This window comes from Physeter macrocephalus, chromosome 4 (genome assembly GCF_002837175.3).
Source record: "Physeter macrocephalus isolate SW-GA chromosome 4, ASM283717v5, whole genome shotgun sequence".
NCBI lineage: Eukaryota > Metazoa > Chordata > Mammalia > Artiodactyla > Physeteridae > Physeter > Physeter macrocephalus.
Genome location: NC_041217.1, coordinates 77,563,684 through 77,583,256, shown reverse-complemented (window position 1 = coordinate 77,583,256; position 19,573 = coordinate 77,563,684). Strand labels below are relative to the sequence as shown.

The following is a 19,573-nucleotide window of genomic DNA, read 5'->3' as shown; positions in this document are numbered from 1 at the left end:
GGAGCGGCTGGGCCCGTGAGCCATGGCCGCTGAGCCTGCGCGTCCGGAGCCTGTGCTCCGCAACGGGAGAGGCCACAACAGTGAGAGGCCTGCGTAACCAAAAAAAAAAAAAAAAAATCTTCTATTATAAAAGTACTGTGACTATAGGGACATCCACCAAATTGAAATCAAGGAGAAAAACACTTGAGTGAAATAGAAGGTGGCCACACCTGACTTGCAGGGCTCTTGGGAGGGTAGGAAATACTGCAATTGAATGTTAGTACAGTGCCAGTGCTGAATGAAGTACTGCTTCAACTTTTGCTCTAGTAATTATTGTCCTCAAGACCTTGAAGGGAGTGGCCTCAGCAGCACACCCAGCTTTACTCAGGAAGATGTCTTTGTCTTTTCTCAGAGTGTGAGGAGCATGACAGCCTCAGGGAAACTGTCCTAATGGAGGGGCTGTGCTCTGAGCAGGGACACCTGGGCTCCACACTGGCCAGCCCCTGTGGAAAGAAGTCCTTGGAGAGCCAGCTAGGGAAGCAGGAGGAGTTCCAGGCGTATGGAAAGTCAGAAGACATCTCTGTCCTATGTAAGGACATCAAAGATCTGAAGGCCCAGCTGCAGAACGCCAACAAGGTCATTCAAAACCTCAAGAGCCGGGTCCGGTCCCTCTCAGTTACAAGCGATTATTCATCTAGTCTGGAGAGACCCCAAAAGCTGAAGGCTGTTGGTACCCTCGAGGGATCTTCACCTCATAGTGTCACTGATGAGGACGAGGGGTGGCTGTCTGATGGCACTGGGGCTTTCTACCCCCCAGGGCTTCAGGCTAAAAAGGATCTGGAGAGTCTGATCCAGAGGGTGTCCCAGCTGGAAGCCCAGCTCCCGAAAACTGGAACAGAAGGGAAGCTGGCCGAGGAGCTGAGATCAGCCTCGTGGCCTGGGTAAGGAGGGTACTCTTTGGACCATTACTTGATTGATGATGTCTAAGTTTATGTTTGAAGGAGGGTAGCCCGGGCAGGTAGAAGAGAGAACCCATCAGGGCAATCAGAGGAGCACCTATTTAAATGGTAGCCCTAGGTCTGCTGGGAGATACCAGGTCCCTGGGATTTCCTCTTAGGAATGTATTCTTAAAGTGACAGGATATATGATATAAGTAGTAAGACTGGAGTCAGACTTCCTGGGTTCAAATCCTAGCTCTGGGACTTACAGGCTATGCCACCTACTCAGTCTTTCTGAGCCTATTTCTTTACCTATTAAATGAGGATAATAAGAAAACCTATCTCAAAGGGTGGTTATTAGGTTTAAATGAATTAATACAAGTGCTTATAATAATGCCTAGCATATATTAAAGCTCTCAACACTATTTTCCATAATTATTATTGTTATTGATACTTTGTGGTTGAAAAACACCAGGGTAGATATCCCTCTCAGTATCTGGGTTATCTATGCTGAGTAACAAACCACCCCAAAGTTTAGGGGATTGAAACAATAATTTATGTGGATTGGCTGGGCTTAGCAGTGTAGCTCTCACTTCGGGTCTCTCATGTGACTGCCATCAGATGGAGGTTGGGGCTGGAATCACTGAAATGTCTGCCTGGACACGGCTTCTTCATTCATGTGTCTGGTGACGTGATGCTCCTTGGCTTTTCTCTTTCTCCATGTGGCTCCTTGTCTTCCGGGGCCTCTCCACCTGGCCTGGGCCTCTCATAGTACAGTGGTCTCAGGGTAGTTTCACGTCAGCATGGCAGCTGGCTTCCAAGTGGAAGTTACCAGGCCAGTTAAGAGCGACTCCTGGACTTGGTGCAGTGTTACCTCCACTATGTTACCTTGGTCATGGTGGTCACAGAACCCACCCAGATTTAAGGAGGTGGAGAATAACTTCTGCCCAATGATGAAAGAGGGGCACAGCCACATTATAGAGGAGCACATGGAATGGGAGCTTGAGTAATGGCCATCTTTGCAAAATACAGTCTGCCATAATATAGATGGTCTTTGAAGTAGAAGACATGAAAGGACCTATTTGGATTTTTAGTATTTATTGAGCATCTACCCAATAACTATATTTAGTATTTATTGAGTATCAACTGTGAGTCTACACTATATTGGTGCCATAAGGGATGTAAAATATGGCACTGTATTTACCCCCACAGAACTTATTTTTCATTTTTGGACACATGACTAACACATATAAAACAGTGGAAGAATGGTGACATACCATGTTGTTTGATGAAAGTTTGTCAGAACAGAATTTACTCTTAAATACATCCTTTGGTTTTTGTGCCAGAATTCAGCTTAAACTGAGGAACTCTTAGAGATGTTCTCACAGAAATGACTACAGAAGCCCCCATAACTTAATTTTCACTCTTTTCCATTCTTACCCTTTCCTCTTCTTTCCTACATTAGGAAATATGATTCCCTGATTCAGGACCAGGCCCGAGAACTATCCTACCTACGCCAGAAAATACGAGAAGGGAGAGGTATCTGTTATCTTCTCACCCAGCATGCGAAAGATACAGTAAAGTCTTTCGAAGACCTCCTAAGGAGCAATGACATTGACTACTACTTGGGGCAGAGCTTCCGGGAGCAACTTGCTCAGGGAAGCCAGCTGACAGAGAGGCTCACCAGCAAACTCAGCACCAGTAAGTTGGCCACAGGGCTTCTGGACACTCTCAGTCCCTCCCAGAGCCCAGCCCCAGGTGACCGCCACACCTCCACCACAGCCTTTTAACCCAGGTTCTGCTTCCACTTCATTTCCCAAGGGTCATTACAGAATCAGGACTGGCCAGTGGAAAGCACCGAGGAGGAACCACAGGGTCAGAGAGGCCATGATTACAGCATCATTTATGGAATGTGACCTTTAGGGAAGGAGGCTGAGTCCGTCTAGTGCTAAGGGGGAGAAAGGGAGAAGAGATCAGAGGACTTCACTGTAGTTAAAGGAGCCCTGAACCGAGACTTGCAATACGCAAGCTCTAGCCTGGATGCTGCCATTAAGTTTCTTTGGGCAAATGACTTAACCTTTTGGTATCTCTGTTTCTTCATCTATTGCCTGGTATCACACATGAATATAATTCAAATACAGATGAAGCACTATGCCCTTTTGAACATGGTTTGGGCACTGAATGTCATAGTACCAGGGCTAGGAATATTGGTAATTATTGAAGCCCTTGACTTAGAATTTCCTGAGAGCACCCGAGGGAGAACAGCAGGATCAGTCTTGGGGGCCAACCATCCCACATCCTAGTGGCAGGTGCAGAGGTGGGACGGGGCTGTTTGTCATCTCCTCAAAGCAAGAGTAGGTTTTACCTGAAAGCTGTGATGGGTCACAGAGCTGGTCCGTCTGGGAGTCAGTCTGTGGCAGGCTTGGAGGCTGGAATGTTCCAGAGGGAAGCTAGTAGCCAAGTGCCTTTTAAACTTTTTTTTGTGTTGATTTAGGGCAGAGGAAGTCATGATGGTGATTACCAGGTCAGGGAAGGTCTGCCTGGTGAGCTCAGGAGAACCTGCTGGTCTGTTCTCTAAAGATACAATCTGAGGTCTCCCAGAGCAATTCTCCCACATATCCTGGACACACAGAGTAGTCACTATTTTGCACCCAAATCGGCTCCTGCATTTTTAATGTGTGAAGTGAGACCTGTTTAATTTCTTACCGTTTCTTTCTGAATTTGGTTTGCAGAGGATCATAAAAGTGAGAAAGATCAAGCTGGACTTGAGCCGCTGGCCCTGAGGTAATTAAAATAGGATCTGGTAAAGGAATCAGGAACAAGGCCTAAGGGGTCAAGGGTGGCTGCAGTTTCACAAATCAGGGGGAAAAAAGGAAAATGCTGATTGTAATGAATTCATTTATTCATGGAACACATTACTGTTCTTTTTAGCCTTACTCTCTTTTGATATAGTTCTATTGATTTCTGTTTGTATATTTATTCAAATTAGTAACCTAGATTTATTATTATATTATTAGCTTAGTAACCTAGAGTCAGTCTGACTTAAAAGTAAACTAACCAGGTTTTAAGGGTCCTTGGCACCCTTAAAGGATCTCCTCTGCTTCCAAGGATCTCCTCTGCTTCCCCACTGTGTGTTTAAAGACCAAGGTGTGCTTTTTGCCAAGTTGGCTTACCCCAAGTTGAGTTGGCAGCTAGTTTAATGGCCACACAATTTCCTTGGGAAAAAAAGAATTGTATTACAGTTCCTAATTTAAAAAAAGTGCTTGACGTTGCAGATCCCGAGAGGCTACAGCGTCTTAGGAACCAGTTTTCATTGAGTCACTGAATATTATATCATTATGTGCAATAAAATACAGGCTCAGAGTCCTTTGTAGTCACTAGTTCACGCCCCTTTGTGTCATGAGTGTGCTTTAGACGACTCGGTGCTTCTCAAAATATCTGCAGTGAAGGACAAAGTATTTTTGTTTGTTTTCATTTTGAATCCATCACAGACACACACATTGTCTGTATCTCAGTCAACCAGACGATTCTACTTATCATACTCCTAGATGTTGTGGGAATGCCACACTGCTATGTTTCTCAAGGCTTACCTTGCATTTCTGTACTTATTGGAGACTGGGAACCAACGGTTCTCGGACTCCAGCTGTACTGGGGACCATACTTTAAGCAGCAGTGCCTTGGAGTGCTAGCTGAGCCTCTGCTAGTGCTCAGTGTACTGTGTGGCCGGCGCACCGGGCAGCTCTTGCTCTCCTTCCCTCTGCACCTCACCTACTTTCCACTCCTAATCAGAGATGGGTAATTTCGTTTACCCTTTGCAGGAATGGTCCCCTTGACTTATGTGGCTTTTCCCATGCGCCCTAGTCAGGACTAGCTAGTCCAGTGACTTTGGGTTCAGCTGTTGTCCTCCTTCACCCCACTAGGCTCAGCAGGGAGCTGCAGGAGAAGGAGAAAGTGATTGAAGTCCTGCAGGCCACATTGGACGCGCGGTCCCTAACGCCCTCCAGCAGCCGTGCCTTATCTGACTCCCACCGGTCTCCCAGCAGCTCTTCCTTCTCGTCTGATGAGCCGGAAGCCTGCTCTGACATGGACATAGCCAGCGAGTACACACACTATGAAGAGAAGAAAGCTTCACCTGGTCACTCAGGTAGCCTCCACTTTCTGAGTGGAACCACCTTTATCTAGGCTGAGAGGAGACCTCCACATCCAGGCATTATAGATGCACCTTGGTGTGTATCAGGCCGAACCGTGCCAAGCACAGGCCCCAGTGGGTCAGGATCTTTGCTTTGCTCCTGACTCTACAAGTTACCCCTGTCGCTGGGTCTCCACCAGTATATGGATACTGCTGTTGGACAAGGCGAATGACAATGGGGAGAGTGAGATTACGGAGACTTCTCTTCCCCACTGCCTCATGAGCATACAATCTGTCTGACTGACCTCCTTTTTTAAGATGGGATATCTTATCCCTCCAGCTAGCTGCAGTTCCTGAACCCCTGAGTTTCCGTGGGTGTCTACAGATGCTGCTGGACTTGCCTGGTATTTTTGGAGGTGCCATTTCCGTGATTTCAGGCTCTGAGCCCCACTGTCACCTCTAAGGTGGCTTTCCTCACGGAGGGAGCTATCTGCCAGTAAGGAATGAACACCGCTACCAGTGCTTGTGCTTGATGCTCTCCCTGAAAACAAGGCTCTGCCCTGGTTAAATATAAGGCCAGATGCCAGTTCTTTGTAGAACATCAAACATGTTCTTTCATTCATGGGTTTTGTAGATTCCATCTGTCATTCGAGTCATTCTGCTGTACTGTCTTCTAAACCATCAGCAACCAGTGCATCTCAGGGGGTTAAGGCCGAACCCAGCAGCAGCCCCATCAGCTTGCCAGCTCCCCAGAGTCCCCACAAGGAGGCCAGCCAGGCCCATTCAGGTATGCAACAGCCAATGGGGCAGGGTCTTCATCTCCTCTTCCTCAGCTGCCTGTTTGACTTTTCTTCAGGGACAAGAAAAGCAACATTAGGAGCTTATATATCAATACATCAAATCCTAGACAAAATCAAAAGACCATCCAAATTAGCTAATAGTGTCTGACTATGCTTTGTTTTAAATATTTTAGAAAAGTAAATAATCCACAATAGACTTTGATCTACATATCAATTTTGACCAATAGTTGGCTAATCATTCTAAAAGAAGCATCTTCATTTCTTTCTCTCATTTCACCCTGGGAATCAAAGAGGCAAAATGTTTCTCCTAGGATCACTGTAGCCAAAGAACAAAGGGAAATTTACATCTGCTGCTCCCTTATATGTGTTCCTCATTTTATCTGCAGAGGAGCCTCTACAGTAAGTAGGGCTGCTTACTTCATAGCTAAGGATGCTTCAGTATCCTTAGACAAGATTCTGTTCATATTACATTATCATTCATGGGTTTATGAATGGGTTGGTAGTCCTTGATGTGTATATGGTGCGTATCTTGGACCAATAGTCGTACATTTCATTTACCTGCCTCAGCTTAGTTACCAGGGGGTGCATTGTTCAATCACAGCTCCACACCAGCAATGGCAGAGAAAGGGCAAACCTTGTTCTCACCTCCTACCACCCAACAAGATGGGCTGGCTGGCTGCCTTCAGTGTGGTTGTGGTGAGGTCGGACTCGTGTAGAGGCGCCCCCAGAAGAACAGCACTTTCATTCTGCCGCCCTTGTCTCTCTTGAGGACAAGTCAACCAAAATCTTAAGAAAAAGAAGGTGTTCAACTCTTTCTGAGCCTGGGCTCAAAGTTTCTGGGCCAGAGTGGGTAGCAGCTAAACCAGGAAATCATGGGGAAAAGCTATTCACCTAACACTGTAGACATCAGTGTAAATGCTTTGGGATCAAAAAGAGCAGAAGGTCAGGGGTTTTAACATTAGAATGCCTCCCTGAAGGAGGCCTGGTCTGTGTCACTTGGTAATTCAGGGGTCTTTGCTGTACTGCTCTGATACTATGTCAGTATCTTGGGGTAAGGGATGTTTTTCAGAATATGATCATTGTCTTTCACGTGAGACATTCTCCACAGGTCTGTCTTGGTTTCTTCTCCCTCTGTGGGCTACCTGCCCTATAACTCTTTTTAGGAAGAGGAGACAGATTCAAACATCAGAACTTCCCAGGGTTCCTAAAGACCTGTCTATAGATGGACTGCCTGATGATCAACTGTGAAGAATTTTTTAGAAACAAATTTCTAAGCCCTACTGCCAGAGTTTATGATTCAGTAGATTGCATTAAGGATGAAAGAATCCACATATTTTAAGAATTTTTCTTAAATTATTTGAATGTCCAGCAAGATTTGCAAGCCATTGTGTCTAAGTCAGTATGCCAAGGCTTTTATTTTTTCCTTTGGTGAAGGAACACATTGATTTGGGATTCTGAAGTTTGTTTCCATCAGTGTTGAATTACATGCATTAGTCATGCAAACTTCCCCACTATCCTAGTCTACTTCTGCCCTCCTCAGGATGAGTCCTGTTGCTTTCAGAAGAGGAGTTCTAGGTGTAGGGAGAGTCTTGTCACAAGGGCCAGGACTAGCACATGCTGGTAGCAGCGCCGCAGGGGCTCTTGAGAGCATCCAGGCACAGCCATCCTCACCTATCCGTGTCCAGATGGCTAGGATGGGGCTTTCATGGCTGCCTGGGTTATGGTAATGCCACCTTGCCTTTTGTAGCCAATTGTTTTCAAGATGAGCATAGAATGTGTATGCAGGATAGATGTGAATGATAGACACTGCCCAAGGAGATGTTTGTTCAGGGAATAGTTTCACCTTCTCAATCTTTCACCCATTCTTTTCTCTGACTTTCTCTCTAATGGTTTATCTCCTTTCTCCCTAACTTTCTGTTTCTAGGCCTTCATTTTCAATCCATACCCACGCTGGTTAGCCTTCCCCAGGCACCACTGCCCTCAGCTCCACCCAGCTTCCTGCCTTTCAGCTCTGCTGGCCCTCCGCTCCTTGGCTGCTGTGAGACACCCATGGTCTCCTTGGCTGAGGCTCAGCAGGAGCTGCAGATGCTGCAGAAGCAGTTGGGAGAAAGTGAGCACTTCCTGCTGCATTTGTGTTCTTGCGAATGATGGACCCACACTGTGTTTCTCTGCATGGCTTTGGCTGGATGGCAGAGTTTTAAAAAATAACATAGGGGTACACGTTATCGATGGACGACTGAGGGAGGGCTGTGCTTGCTGTTTTTGGAACTATATTTACTATTATCTTTCTCATGTGTGTGTCTCATCAGTTAACAGGTATATACGTTCATCAGGCCCTAGACCTGGTGCTGTCCCATTGCTGACAGTGTGGGGTACCTTCCACCAGGTGTGTTGAAGCCCTGACACATTGGCAACATGTTCACTGGCAGGACATGGGAGAGAGGTTTTTTTGCCTGCCGACGCAGGATGAAGTGGCCAGAAAAAGATGGCCACATTCAATGGGATCATTTCCATGGCAATTATATCCTCCTCTGTGAAATGTTTTTAGTCAAGTTCAAATTATGACATCATCAGGTTCAGGGCTAAAAGGATGGTGGAGGAAGGATTAAGAAGGGGTGCCAAACCTCTCTTCCCCTTACACGAGGTTAATTTCTGTTTCTGCACAGGTGACACGAGGACAGCTAGAACCAGAAGCACAGGCTGTGATGTCTGATTGTGAATTCTGTCAACTCCCAGATATAATTGATGTTATGTAGTCACAGAATTCATAGAATATGTAGTCATCTTTTAGAGAAAGGTTTGATGTAAATATGGGCTGGATGCCACATCATAAAACATTTTGTTGTATTTTAAGCTATAAGCTATCACTTATAACTTAAAATAAGAAAAGAACCTCACATGATGAATTTGCTCTCTAGTAGTGCTTAAAAAAACTAGAAAGCAATTTGAAATTACCTTAAAACCACACTCTGTGCCTGTGAAGAAGAGCTTGGATGAGGCAGAAATTGATGGTAGGGTCACTGTACAAAGGGTGTCCAACGACCTAAGACCACAGCTAGGAATCTGCATATGTGAAGCCCCAAAGGTCATTTGGATTGGCTTATTTATCAGCTCTGAAAATGGATACACTGTCTACTCTGACATCAGTTTGATTTCCAGAACCAGCTAGACTGGGTCTATTTTTAGAAGAGTTTGTACATCTTCCTTTTTCTGCAGGAAGTGAAGTCTAGGAGGCTACCTTCTGCTTATCAGCTTTACACAGGTACAGCAGCCTAGGCTTACCTACCAACGTGAACATGGTTTTACCCTGTTCCCTGCCAGAGCAGTAACTAAAACTCAGGGAAGTGAGGTTACTTGTTCGAGATCACTAGTAACTGGGAGAAATGGGCTTGAATTCAGATCCTCTGCTTCCAGTTCCATACTTCCATTATACCTTCTCTATCTACAGTGGTTTTGTTACAGTCCTGCTCAGAGCACAGAGCTGAGCTCGGCTGAACAACCCTGGAGGCCCCTTGCAACAATCTTTTCTCTCTTTAGAGATGAGAGGAAGGTGCTGTTCTCTCTGATCTAGAACTTGCTACTATAGCACACCTGGAAGCAACAACTGATGGATAACAAATGTGTTCCATGCCAAAAGGCAAGACTGTTCTCTAGATTACCTTTCTTTTCCTTGACACCTTTTCCTTCATCTTTCCACACTGTCAATTTGTCTTTGCCCAAAGAGAAAGATGGAGGAAGGAGAGCACTGTGCATGAAAGGGTCTGTGATGTGGGTTGAATTGGAGTCATATCCAGTCTGTGCCATTGGCCAGAGTTTGGGTGGTCCCAGCCTTGGTGAGGAAGGCTGTAGCCCTTTCTTTTGCCTTGTCAAGCACAGTCCTCACCAGCACTCCTCCTTTGCTTTGAAACAAGCTTCCAAGTGGACAGTGGTGCATGGCGGCTTCTCAGGCCACTGTGGGGCTAAAATTTCCTTGTGCAAGAGTCTGCCTGGTGTCTTTGCATGGTTTAGGGCATGTGCTCTGTATCGTGTGCCTGGGAAGACTGGAACATGAGAATACTGATCACTGTTACTGATAGACTTGGCACCTCCTATGACCTTGGTGAGATAGTAAGCTGACTGTCGACAGTCACTGATTTCCCCCTCTGCCTGTGTGAGATTGGGGTTGAAGGAGGTGTGAGAGAGGCAGGAAGTCACAATCTTTAAAATACTGACTATAGTTTAGATGCTTACGTGTTTCATCTCCCTCTTTAACCTCCTGTGATCCTAATGAATATGTAGTATTTTGCAAACTGGGGAAGGGGAGACCCATGACAATACTTCTCAAACTTTCCTGCGTACTAGAATCAGCTGGGATGATTTTAAAACATCCAGTGCCCAAGCTGCACTGCATACCAATTAAGGTAAAATCTCTGGGGGTCCAGGCACCAGTACATGTTTTTACATTGTCTCAGATGATTCCAGTATGTGGCCAAATTTGAGAAACTGTTATAAATGAGGATCAAAATTGGCAACTGCCAATTACATTAATCCCTCAAAGGGGGTTGGCTTGGTTGGAAGGAACCATGACCTCACTCCTAACTCCTATTTCTTAGGTGGAGCTACCTGTTTACTCTGCTGCCCATATTGATAATCCCTGGAAGAAAGTAGTCTTCTGAATGTGAATATCCTAAACTATGGCCCTGTTCACCTCTTTCCCTCCCTCCACCAAGTTGGGCTTCTTTTTACATAGAAGCAGAGATAATGGGAAGGCCCATGATTTCATAGGATCTATGAAAGCATCAGCCTATGAAATGAAAGGTCCTCCCTCCCCGATGGAAGAGTGTTCATGACTCTTTAGACATGAGTGATGACATATTTCAGTTCCTGGAATCATGTTGGGTAAGAATGAAATCACCTCTTGCCTTACCTAGAACCCCCCCAGCCTCAGCAAAGAAGTTCCTCACTCTGGAGTAACTGGGACCACCACGTCTAGCTGGATTTATACCCCTTTATCTTCTGACAACCCCAAAGGAAAACCGAAAAGCTGGAAGTTTAGCTTCTGGGTACAGCAAGTACTCATAGGGACACAAATATTCCCGTTCACAGGTGTGCTCAATGCTATGGCCCATCACACTCTTAACCTCTGATTTTCCCAGTGAGTTCTACTTCTGGAACTTCCCTGGATTCTATCATGAGGAATTATCACAGGAGCCAGGATTAGGGCCACTGGACTTCCCTTTTGTGTACACTGGTGACTTTCTGATACGTTATTCATCCCCTACCTCTTGGTGTCTCATGCTAGCAAATACAAGGGGTGAAAAGTTATAGCCTCTAGGATGGGAATCCTCATCTAATTGATATTTCACAGCAGACTGGGACCTCTGATAGCCCACGTGTCCCCTTTAGTGTCTGTTCTTAGCAATCACATGCTTCCTTGCCGATCCTTCTGTTCTGATACTGCTTCTCATTCATGTTTCTTTCTGCCCAGGTGTCAGCAATGTTCATCCTGCTTCCCCAGCCACATTGCCAACCAACCATTTAGAAGCCAGCTCTTCCCACTACCTCAACCCTGCCCAGCCCCTCTCTCCTCTGAGGGGCACCATAGAACTGGGCAGAATCCTCAAGCCTGGGTACTTGGGCAGCAGAGGCCAGTGGGACATGATGAGGCCTCAGAAAGGGAGCATATCTGGGGACCTATCTTCAGGCTCCTCCACGTACCAGCTTAACTCCAAACCCACAGGTAAAGCACAAAGCCAAGCAGGTCAATTATTTTTCTAAACCGTGTGAAACCCCTTACACTGACCAGTTACCATGGTAGCTGTACAAGTACACTTGCAACTCCCTTACACATACCCCTGTATTGGAGGAGGCCCATGGGGCTTGGTTAGCACCAGCTGTCCTGTGTTTGAAGCCAATTTACTCTTTAAACAAAGTCACCTGAGCTCCTGGATGCCCGTGAGAGAGACCAGTGATGTTTAGGGATCTTGCTGAGAGGCCACTGGCCAAACCCCACACCCCCCATATGGGCCCCACTAGTGACCAGGATTCTCCATCTCCCATCTCCTCCTGTCCTGCTGGGTGACTGCAGGGACTGACCTACTAGAGGAGCACCTCGGTGAAATCCGGAGCCTGCGCCAGCGCCTGGAGGAGTCCATCTGCATTAACGAGCGCCTGCGGGAGCAGCTGGAACACAGGCTCAGCTCCACGGCCCGCGGAAGCGGTAGGAGAGGCCCAGGGCTTCCTGTTTCTGGTTGTCATTAGGGAGCTGCTGAAGGTCAACCCCTAGGCAGAGCTTCGCAGATTTCAAAGCACTGAGGTCTGCTTTTCTGTATTTGCTCCTTACATCAGCGAGGCAGGGGGCAAGTACTAGGCTCCCGTTGCAGCTGTTTCTGAGCTCAGAGAGTAACTTTCCTCACGGCAGATCTAACCAGGTCTGGTCCCCAGAATCCTCTGACTTCTCATCCTTCCTAATCTGCTCATATCTGCCTGCTGACTTCTGTGCCCTGGTCCTGCAACTGGCAAGTGGTAGAGCCAGGTCTGCAGGGCCTCCTCCAGCCACTTACCGAGGTGGCCTTCCTCCCCACCCTCTCCCCCAGGCTGCTGACACTTGGAGGCCGTCCCTTCCACACACCCTTGTCCTGCCTACACCTCAGCAGCAGCTATTAAGGGGAAAGGGCCTCCTGAACAGCTACAGCCAGGGCACGTGATAATGCACGCAAAGAACCCACTCAGAGGAGCCCCAGGAAAGCCAGGCATTGAGCCCATCAGGCTTTAGGCCCAGGATGCGAGTTCTCTGGGTTTTCTGCTGCGTTGGGATAGTATCTTTGGAGATACAGAATGAACAACACAGAGAGTGTCTGTTACCCAAATGTGTAACTTGCCTGCTTGCACTTCCCGGGGCAGGACCCACCTCTAACTTCTACAGTCCAGGCCTGGAGTCCACATCTCAGCTCTGCAATGAGAACAGAGTCCTTAGGGAAGAAAACCAGAGGCTTCAGGCTCAGCTCAATCATGCTTCCAGAGGTGAGTGGTCAAAAGCCACAAACTGTGGTTACTCTTGTGTCCCTTTCCTCCCTGGCAGTACCAGTCACCAACTGGAGAAGCAAAGAGAGAAGGTAGAGAGAACAGAGCTACCCAGACCCACCAACCTCAAACTCCCATAGCTATTCTCAGTCTACAAAGGGCTATTTCCTGACAATTCCCAACCACGGGCCCTCAGACTCCTAGGCTCCAAGGACAAGGGCTCTAGGAAATCCACCACCTCTGTGCAACCCGCCTGCAGATACTGTCATTAGTTATCAAACTAGATTCCCGTTAGTGCCTGTTCTACCTGCCCACAGCTCACAGCTAGTTTGGACCCAGGAAAGGAAGGAACGTGAGGCCTATACCCTCTCTCGGGTTTCTCCAGACTTGGCTGCAGCCGTTCTGTGTGTCCCTCCCAGTTGCTGATCTGCTGTCCCCATATCTCCTCACCACCTCCCTACTCATACACTCAGGGCTTCTCTTTGGTCACTAGTCCTCATGACTCTGTGTCTGAAGATGCTAGCAAAATGTCCTCCAGAGGTTTCCCAACACTATTCAGTGGGCATCCACGTGTGGGCATCATTTCCTGTGCGGCCTGGTGGGGCAGCTGACCTTAGTGTTAATTGACTTAATGGAATCAATATACTTTCGATTACAAATTATTTTTATTTACAAATATTTATTGAATAGCCATAACAGACAAAGAATAGTGGCTAAGAGGATTAATCCCAGAATGAAAGACTGCTTGTGGGAAAGGAAAAAGACATCAAGAGATATTTCTAAATTACCCTCCTCAGAGCAAGAGATGTGAGAGGAGTGATCCCTGCTAGGGAAGATAACAAAAATTATAAGATAAGGGAGAAGGCAGAACTACTAAACTACCATTGCATGCCTGGAAAGATCAGAACAGACCTCACAGGTGAAAAGATAGTAAGATTTAAAAGAGCTCAGTCTGCCAGGCACAGGTGATTCTGCCCCAGACGACTGACAGCACCGGAGCCTTATTCTTAGAGTCCCTGTCAATAGTTTTTGAGAAATCATGAAGATCAGAGAGATGCTGCAAGACCAGGAAAGGACAGATAGCTCTATTTGCAATATGATGAAAACAATATATATACTAAAAACTGTAGACAAGAAATTTTGATGTGGATCCTTGGCAAAATTCAAGAATGAATTACTGCACAGAAGGTATGTGAGGACTTAGAAAACAGTGAGCGTCAGGAAGCAGAGTGTTTTCTCTAAAAGCAAGGTGGGACGTATTAAATCAGAGGATCAAAGGGCATTGCAGAGAAAGAAGTTCCCATCCCCCTGAGTGTGTGGCTATAATAGCATACCCTCACTTTGTCTCTCCTGGCAGCATAAGCTGGCCTTCCTTTTGCTTTAGTTCTGTGTGTCAGGATGGATGTGCTTGGGCTCATCTTGCTGCTGACCTTTGGCCCTACAATATATGTACTCCTGTGTTCTGCTCACCAGAGCACTCCCAGGAAACAGAATGCCTGAGGGAGGCTCTGCTGACCTCTCGATCCCAGCTTCAAGAGCTGGAAATGGAGCGGGAGCACCAAAAGGTGGAACGGCAGCAGCTTTTGGAAGACTTGAAGGAGAAGCAGCAGGAGATCTTGCATTTCGAGGAGGAACGACTATCTCTCCAGGAGAAAGACTCCAGGTTAGAGGGAGCCCATTGATAAGGAAGGTGGCCCATTTTCAGATTTAGCAAAAGGGATATTGGCAAGATGGTTAATGGTCTTGCCGTTGAGGTTTTTGGCAACCTCAGTATCCCCTCCGCTATTCCGGATTTATGGGTAACTTTGAACAGAAGGAAGGACTTCTCTGGCAATGTCTTTTTCACTCCAAAGTTGAGAGAGTAAAACCCTGTTATGGAAAGCTTCAGCATATCAGATTCTGGAGAAAGTACATTCTCGTGCTTCCAGTTAGTTTTAAGATATTAGTCCCACCATAACCTAGGAAGCTTCTACACCAGCCATGATGCTATTCCCCAGCATAAACCCTGTAACTGCTTGACAACATGAAAAGAGCAATGTGGGGCAGTAAGAATACCAGGTAGTGTGTCCTAGGTATGGTAGCTAATGGCATGACTCCAAGCACAGTTACTTTACCTTCCAAGCCTCTGTTGCCACATCTGTAAAATAAAAGCGATGGTCTTCATGACCCCTGAGTTGACATCTAGGGCTAGAATTCTATGATGCAGAAGTTGGCTCACAGCCTCTTGCCCTGGTGGCGCCCCCCCAGCTCAGCGGACCCTTGCTTCTCCCCTGACAGGCTGCAGCATAAGCTGGCCCTCTTGCAGCATCAGTGTGAAGAGAAACAGCAGCTTTTCCAGTCCCTCCAGTCAGAGCTACAGATCTATGAGGCACTTTATGGCAATTCCAAGAAGGGGCTGAAAGGTATGTTTTCCCTTCATCCCCACCCTATGAGCTTCTTGCTCTTGCTAAGGGTCCTGGTGAAGTCTTTACCTTGGGAGTTGTGGAGATCTTGGAAACCTATCTTGCTCTGTCTCAGAAAAAAAACCTCAGTCATTGAGGATCCCAATAAAAAGAGAAGGGAGCTCTCACACACATAGCCCAGAGGTTGGTGACATGAGCAAGATCCAGCCTCGACATCCTTAAAAATAGGCCACAAGAGTCGAACTATACCCACCTGCATGGTCTGAGATAAGTTAATCAAAGTCCAGTTTATACAGTAATTCAAAAAAGAAAAATACACAGAACTGTCTTGGTGATATCATCATTTGAAAACGTCTTGAATGTTGTGAATTCTGACCACCCATGCAGCCAATGTTGCAGACAACCTGCTCTTACCCCAGTGAGAAAATTTTTTTTTAAAGAAATTTTTAAAAATTTCTTTTTTTGGTATGGAATTTTTGTCAGAAAAATAATTTGCAGATATATTCTCCAAGTCTTTTTAGTGTCTTTGAAGACAAAACTTTTAAATTTTGTTGAAGGTCAATTAATCAAATGTTTTGTTTTATTATTTATGCTTTTCTTTATGTCCTAGCTAAGAAATCTTTGTCTATCTCAAGATCATAAAGATTTCCTTGCATTTTTCTTCTTGCAATTTTATAGCTTTTGCTCTTATGTTTAGGACTGCATTTCACTTTGAGTTAATTTTGTATGCAAAGTGAGAAGAAGGTTAAAGTTCTTTTTTTCCCATATTGATATCCAGTTTTTCCAGCACCATCTGTTACAAAGACTGCCATTTTCCCTTTGAATTACCTTGGCAGCTTTGTTGACAATCAATTGACCATAACTTCTGTTAGTAATATTTTGTAATTTTTAGTATATTCATCTTTCATATTTTAACTTATACATAAATATTTCTCATGTGTGTGGGATACATGTGTGTGGGATAACATTTTTATTTCAATTGCCAAATAATTGTTTTTTTTATATAGAAACACAATTGATTTTTCATCACCATGACTATCTTCTAATTGCTCGGCAATCTATTGAAAAACAATTGCCAAGGCAAAAAGAAAAAAAATCATTTCTCAATATATGTGTGAGTCTATTTCTGAATTCTCCATTCTGTTCCATTAATCAATATGCCTATTCTTACACCAATACCAAATTGTCTACATTGTTAGAGTTTTATAGTAAATTTTGAAATCAAGTTGGGTAAGTCTTCATACTTTGTTCCCTTTTTTTTTTCTCTTTTTAAAAAATTTTTAAAATTTATTTTTTATATTGGAGTATATTTGACTTACACAACTTACAAGGTTGTATTAGTTTCAGGTGTACAGAAAAGTGATTTAGTTATACATATATCAATTCTTTTTCAGAATCTTTTCCCATATAGGTTATTGCAGAGTTTTGAGTTCCCTGTGCTACACAATAGGTCCTTGATGATTATCTATTTTATATTAAAGTGTGTATATGTTAATCCCAACCTCCTAATTTGTCCCTCCCCCCCCACCCTTTCTGCTTTGGTAACCATAAGTTTGTTTTCTAAGTCTGTGAGTCGGTTAGTTTTGTAAATAAGTTCATTTGTATCATTTTTAAAGATTCTACATGTAAGTGATATCATATGATACTTGTTTCTCTGTCTGACATACTTCATTTAGTATGATAATCTCTAGGTCCATCCATGTTGCTGCAAATAGCATTATTTCATTCTTTTTTATGGCTGAGTAATATTGCATTATATATATGTACCATATCTTCTTTTCTTTTTATTCTTTTGAGACTTTTTTTTTTTTTTTTTTTTGCGGTATGCGGGCCTCCCACTGCTGTGGCCACTCCCAAGGAAGCCCTGAGACATTTTTTTTAACATCTTTATTGGAGTATAATTGTTTTACAGTGTCGTGTTAGTTTCTGCTGTATAACAAAGTGAATCAGAGATATGTATACATATATCCCCATATCCACCCTCTCTTGCATCTCCCTCCAATACTCCCTAACCCACGCTTCTAGGTGGTCACAAAGCACAGAGCTGATCTCGCTGTGGGATGCAGCTGCTTCCCACTAGCTATCTATTTTACATTTGGTAGAGTATATATGTCAGTGCTACTCTCTCACTTCGTCCCAGCTTACCCTTCCCCATCCAAGGGGGAAGTCCCTCTTGAGTGTCCTCAAGTCCATTCTCCACATCTGCGTCTTTATTCCTGTCCTGCCCCTAGGTTCTTCAGAACCTTTTTTTTTTCTTTTTTAGATTCCATATATATGTGTTAGCATACGGTATTTCTTTTTCTCTTTCTGACTTACCTCACTCTGTGTGACAGAGTCTAGGTCTATCCACCTCACTACAAATAATTCAATTTCGTTTCTTTTTTATTTTATTTTGTTTTAAACATCTTTATTGGAGTATAATTGCTTTACAATGGTGTGTTAATTTCTGCTTTATAAGAAAGTGAATCAGCTATACATATACATATATCCCCATATCTCCTCCCTCTTGTGTCTCCCTCCCACCCTCCCTATCCGACCCCTCTAGGTGGTCACAAAGCACAGAGCTGATCTCCCTGTGCTATGTGGCTGCTTCCCACTAGCTATCTATTTTGGTAGTATATATAAGTCCATGCCCCTCTCTCACTTCGTCCCAGCTTACCTTTCCCCCTCCCTGTGTCCCCAGGTCCATTCTCTACATCTGCGTCTTTATTTCTGTCCTGCCCCTAGGTTCTTCATAACCATTTTTTTTTCTTTAGATTCCACATATGTGTGTTACCATACGTTATTTGTTTTTCTCTTTCTGACTTACTTCACTCTGTATGACAGACTCCAGGTCCATCCACTTCACTACAAATAACTCAATTTTGTATCTTTTTATGGCTGAGTAATATTCCATTGTATATATGTGCCACTTCTTCTTTATCCATTCATCTGTCGATGGACACTTAGGTTGCTTCCATGTCCTACCTATTGTAAATAGAGCTGTAATGAACATTGTGGTACATGACTCTTTTTAAATTATGGTTTTCTCAGGGTATATGCCCAGTAATGGGATTTCTGGGTCATATGGTAGTTCTATTTTTAGTTTAGTTTTTTTTTTGAATTTTTGGATTTTATTTTATTTTTTTATACAGCAGGTTCTTATTAGTCATCAATTTTATACACATCAGTGTATACATGTCAATCCCAATCACCCAGTTCATCATATTTTTAGTTTTTTAAGGAACCTCCATGCTGTTCTCCATAGTGGCTGTATCAATTTACATTTGCACCAAGATGGCAAGAGGGTTCCCTTTTCTCCACACCCTCTCCAGCATTTATTCTTTGTAGATGTTTTGATGATGGCCATTCTGACTGATGTGAGGTCATACCTCATTTTAGTTTTGATTTGCATTTCTCTAATTATTGTTTTTTAGTTTTGATTTGCATTTCTCTAATTATTGTTGATGTTGAGCATCCTTTCATGTGTTTGTTGGCAATCTGCATATCTTCTTTGGAAAAATGTCTATTTAAGTCTTCTGCCCGTTTTTATTTCCACTTCTCTAGAAGGTGGGTCAAAAAGGATCTTGCTGTGATTTATGTCAAAGAATGTTCTTCCTATGTTTTCCTCTAAGAGTTTTATAGTGTCTGGCCTTACATTTAGGTTTTCAACCCATTCTGAGTTTATTTTTGTGTATGGTGTTAGGAAGTGTTTTAATTTCATTCTTTTCAATGTAGCTGTCCAGTTTTCCCAGCACCACTTACTGAAGAGGCTGTGTTTTCTCCATTGTGTATTCTTGCCTCCTTTAACAAAGATAAGGTGACCATATGTGCATGGGTTTATTTCTGGGCTTTCTCTTCTGTTCCATTGATCTTTATTTCTGTTTTTGTGCCAGTACCATACTGTCTTGATTACTGTAGCTTTGTAGTATAGTCTGCAGTCAGGGAGCCTGATTCCTCGTGTTCCATTTTTCTTTCTCCAGTTTTGCTTTGGCTATTTGGGGTCTTTTGTGTTTCCATACAAATTGTGAAATTTTTTGTTCTAGTTCTGTGAAAAATGCCTTGGTAGTTTGATAGTGATTGCATTGAATCTGTAGTTTGCTTTGGGTAGTAGAGTCATTTTCACAATGTTGATTCTTCCAATCTAAGAACATGGTGTATCTCTCCATCTGTTGGTATCATCTTTAATTTCTTTCATCAGTGTCTTATAGTTTTCTGTGTACAGACCTTTTGTCTCCTTAGGTAGGTTTATTCCTAGATATTTTATTCTTTTGTTGCAATGGTAAATGGGAGTGTTTCCTTAATTTCACTCTCAGATTTTTCATCATTAGTGTATAGGAATGC

The 19,573-nt window shown here is 44.2% G+C and overlaps 1 protein-coding gene across 21 annotated transcripts in view; it reads left to right on the top strand.

Annotated features, from left to right (window-relative positions):
- Window positions 1–19,573, top strand: part of PDE4DIP (phosphodiesterase 4D interacting protein) — a 232,836-nt gene that overhangs the window by 186,075 nt on the left and 27,188 nt on the right. For 14 of the 21 annotated variants that reach the window (XM_028488945.2, XM_028488930.2, XM_028488934.2 and 11 more), the window contains 11 exons: window positions 392–920; window positions 2,383–2,618; window positions 3,650–3,701; window positions 4,838–5,061; window positions 5,681–5,833; window positions 7,771–7,956; window positions 11,314–11,565; window positions 11,914–12,045; window positions 12,729–12,848; window positions 14,322–14,511; window positions 15,126–15,250. In XM_028488945.2, the coding sequence (XP_028344746.1) occupies window positions 392–920; window positions 2,383–2,618; window positions 3,650–3,701; window positions 4,838–5,061; window positions 5,681–5,833; window positions 7,771–7,956; window positions 11,314–11,565; window positions 11,914–12,045; window positions 12,729–12,848; window positions 14,322–14,511; window positions 15,126–15,250 (2,199 nt within the window). Of the gene's footprint in view, window positions 1–391; window positions 921–2,382; window positions 2,619–3,649; window positions 3,702–4,837; window positions 5,062–5,680; window positions 5,834–7,770; window positions 7,957–10,438; window positions 10,504–11,313; window positions 11,566–11,913; window positions 12,046–12,728; window positions 12,849–14,205; window positions 14,226–14,321; window positions 14,512–15,125; window positions 15,251–19,573 lie in introns of those variants that run through there. The other 7 variants (XM_028488935.2, XM_028488922.2, XM_028488921.2 and 4 more) reach the window with 4 other exon arrangements.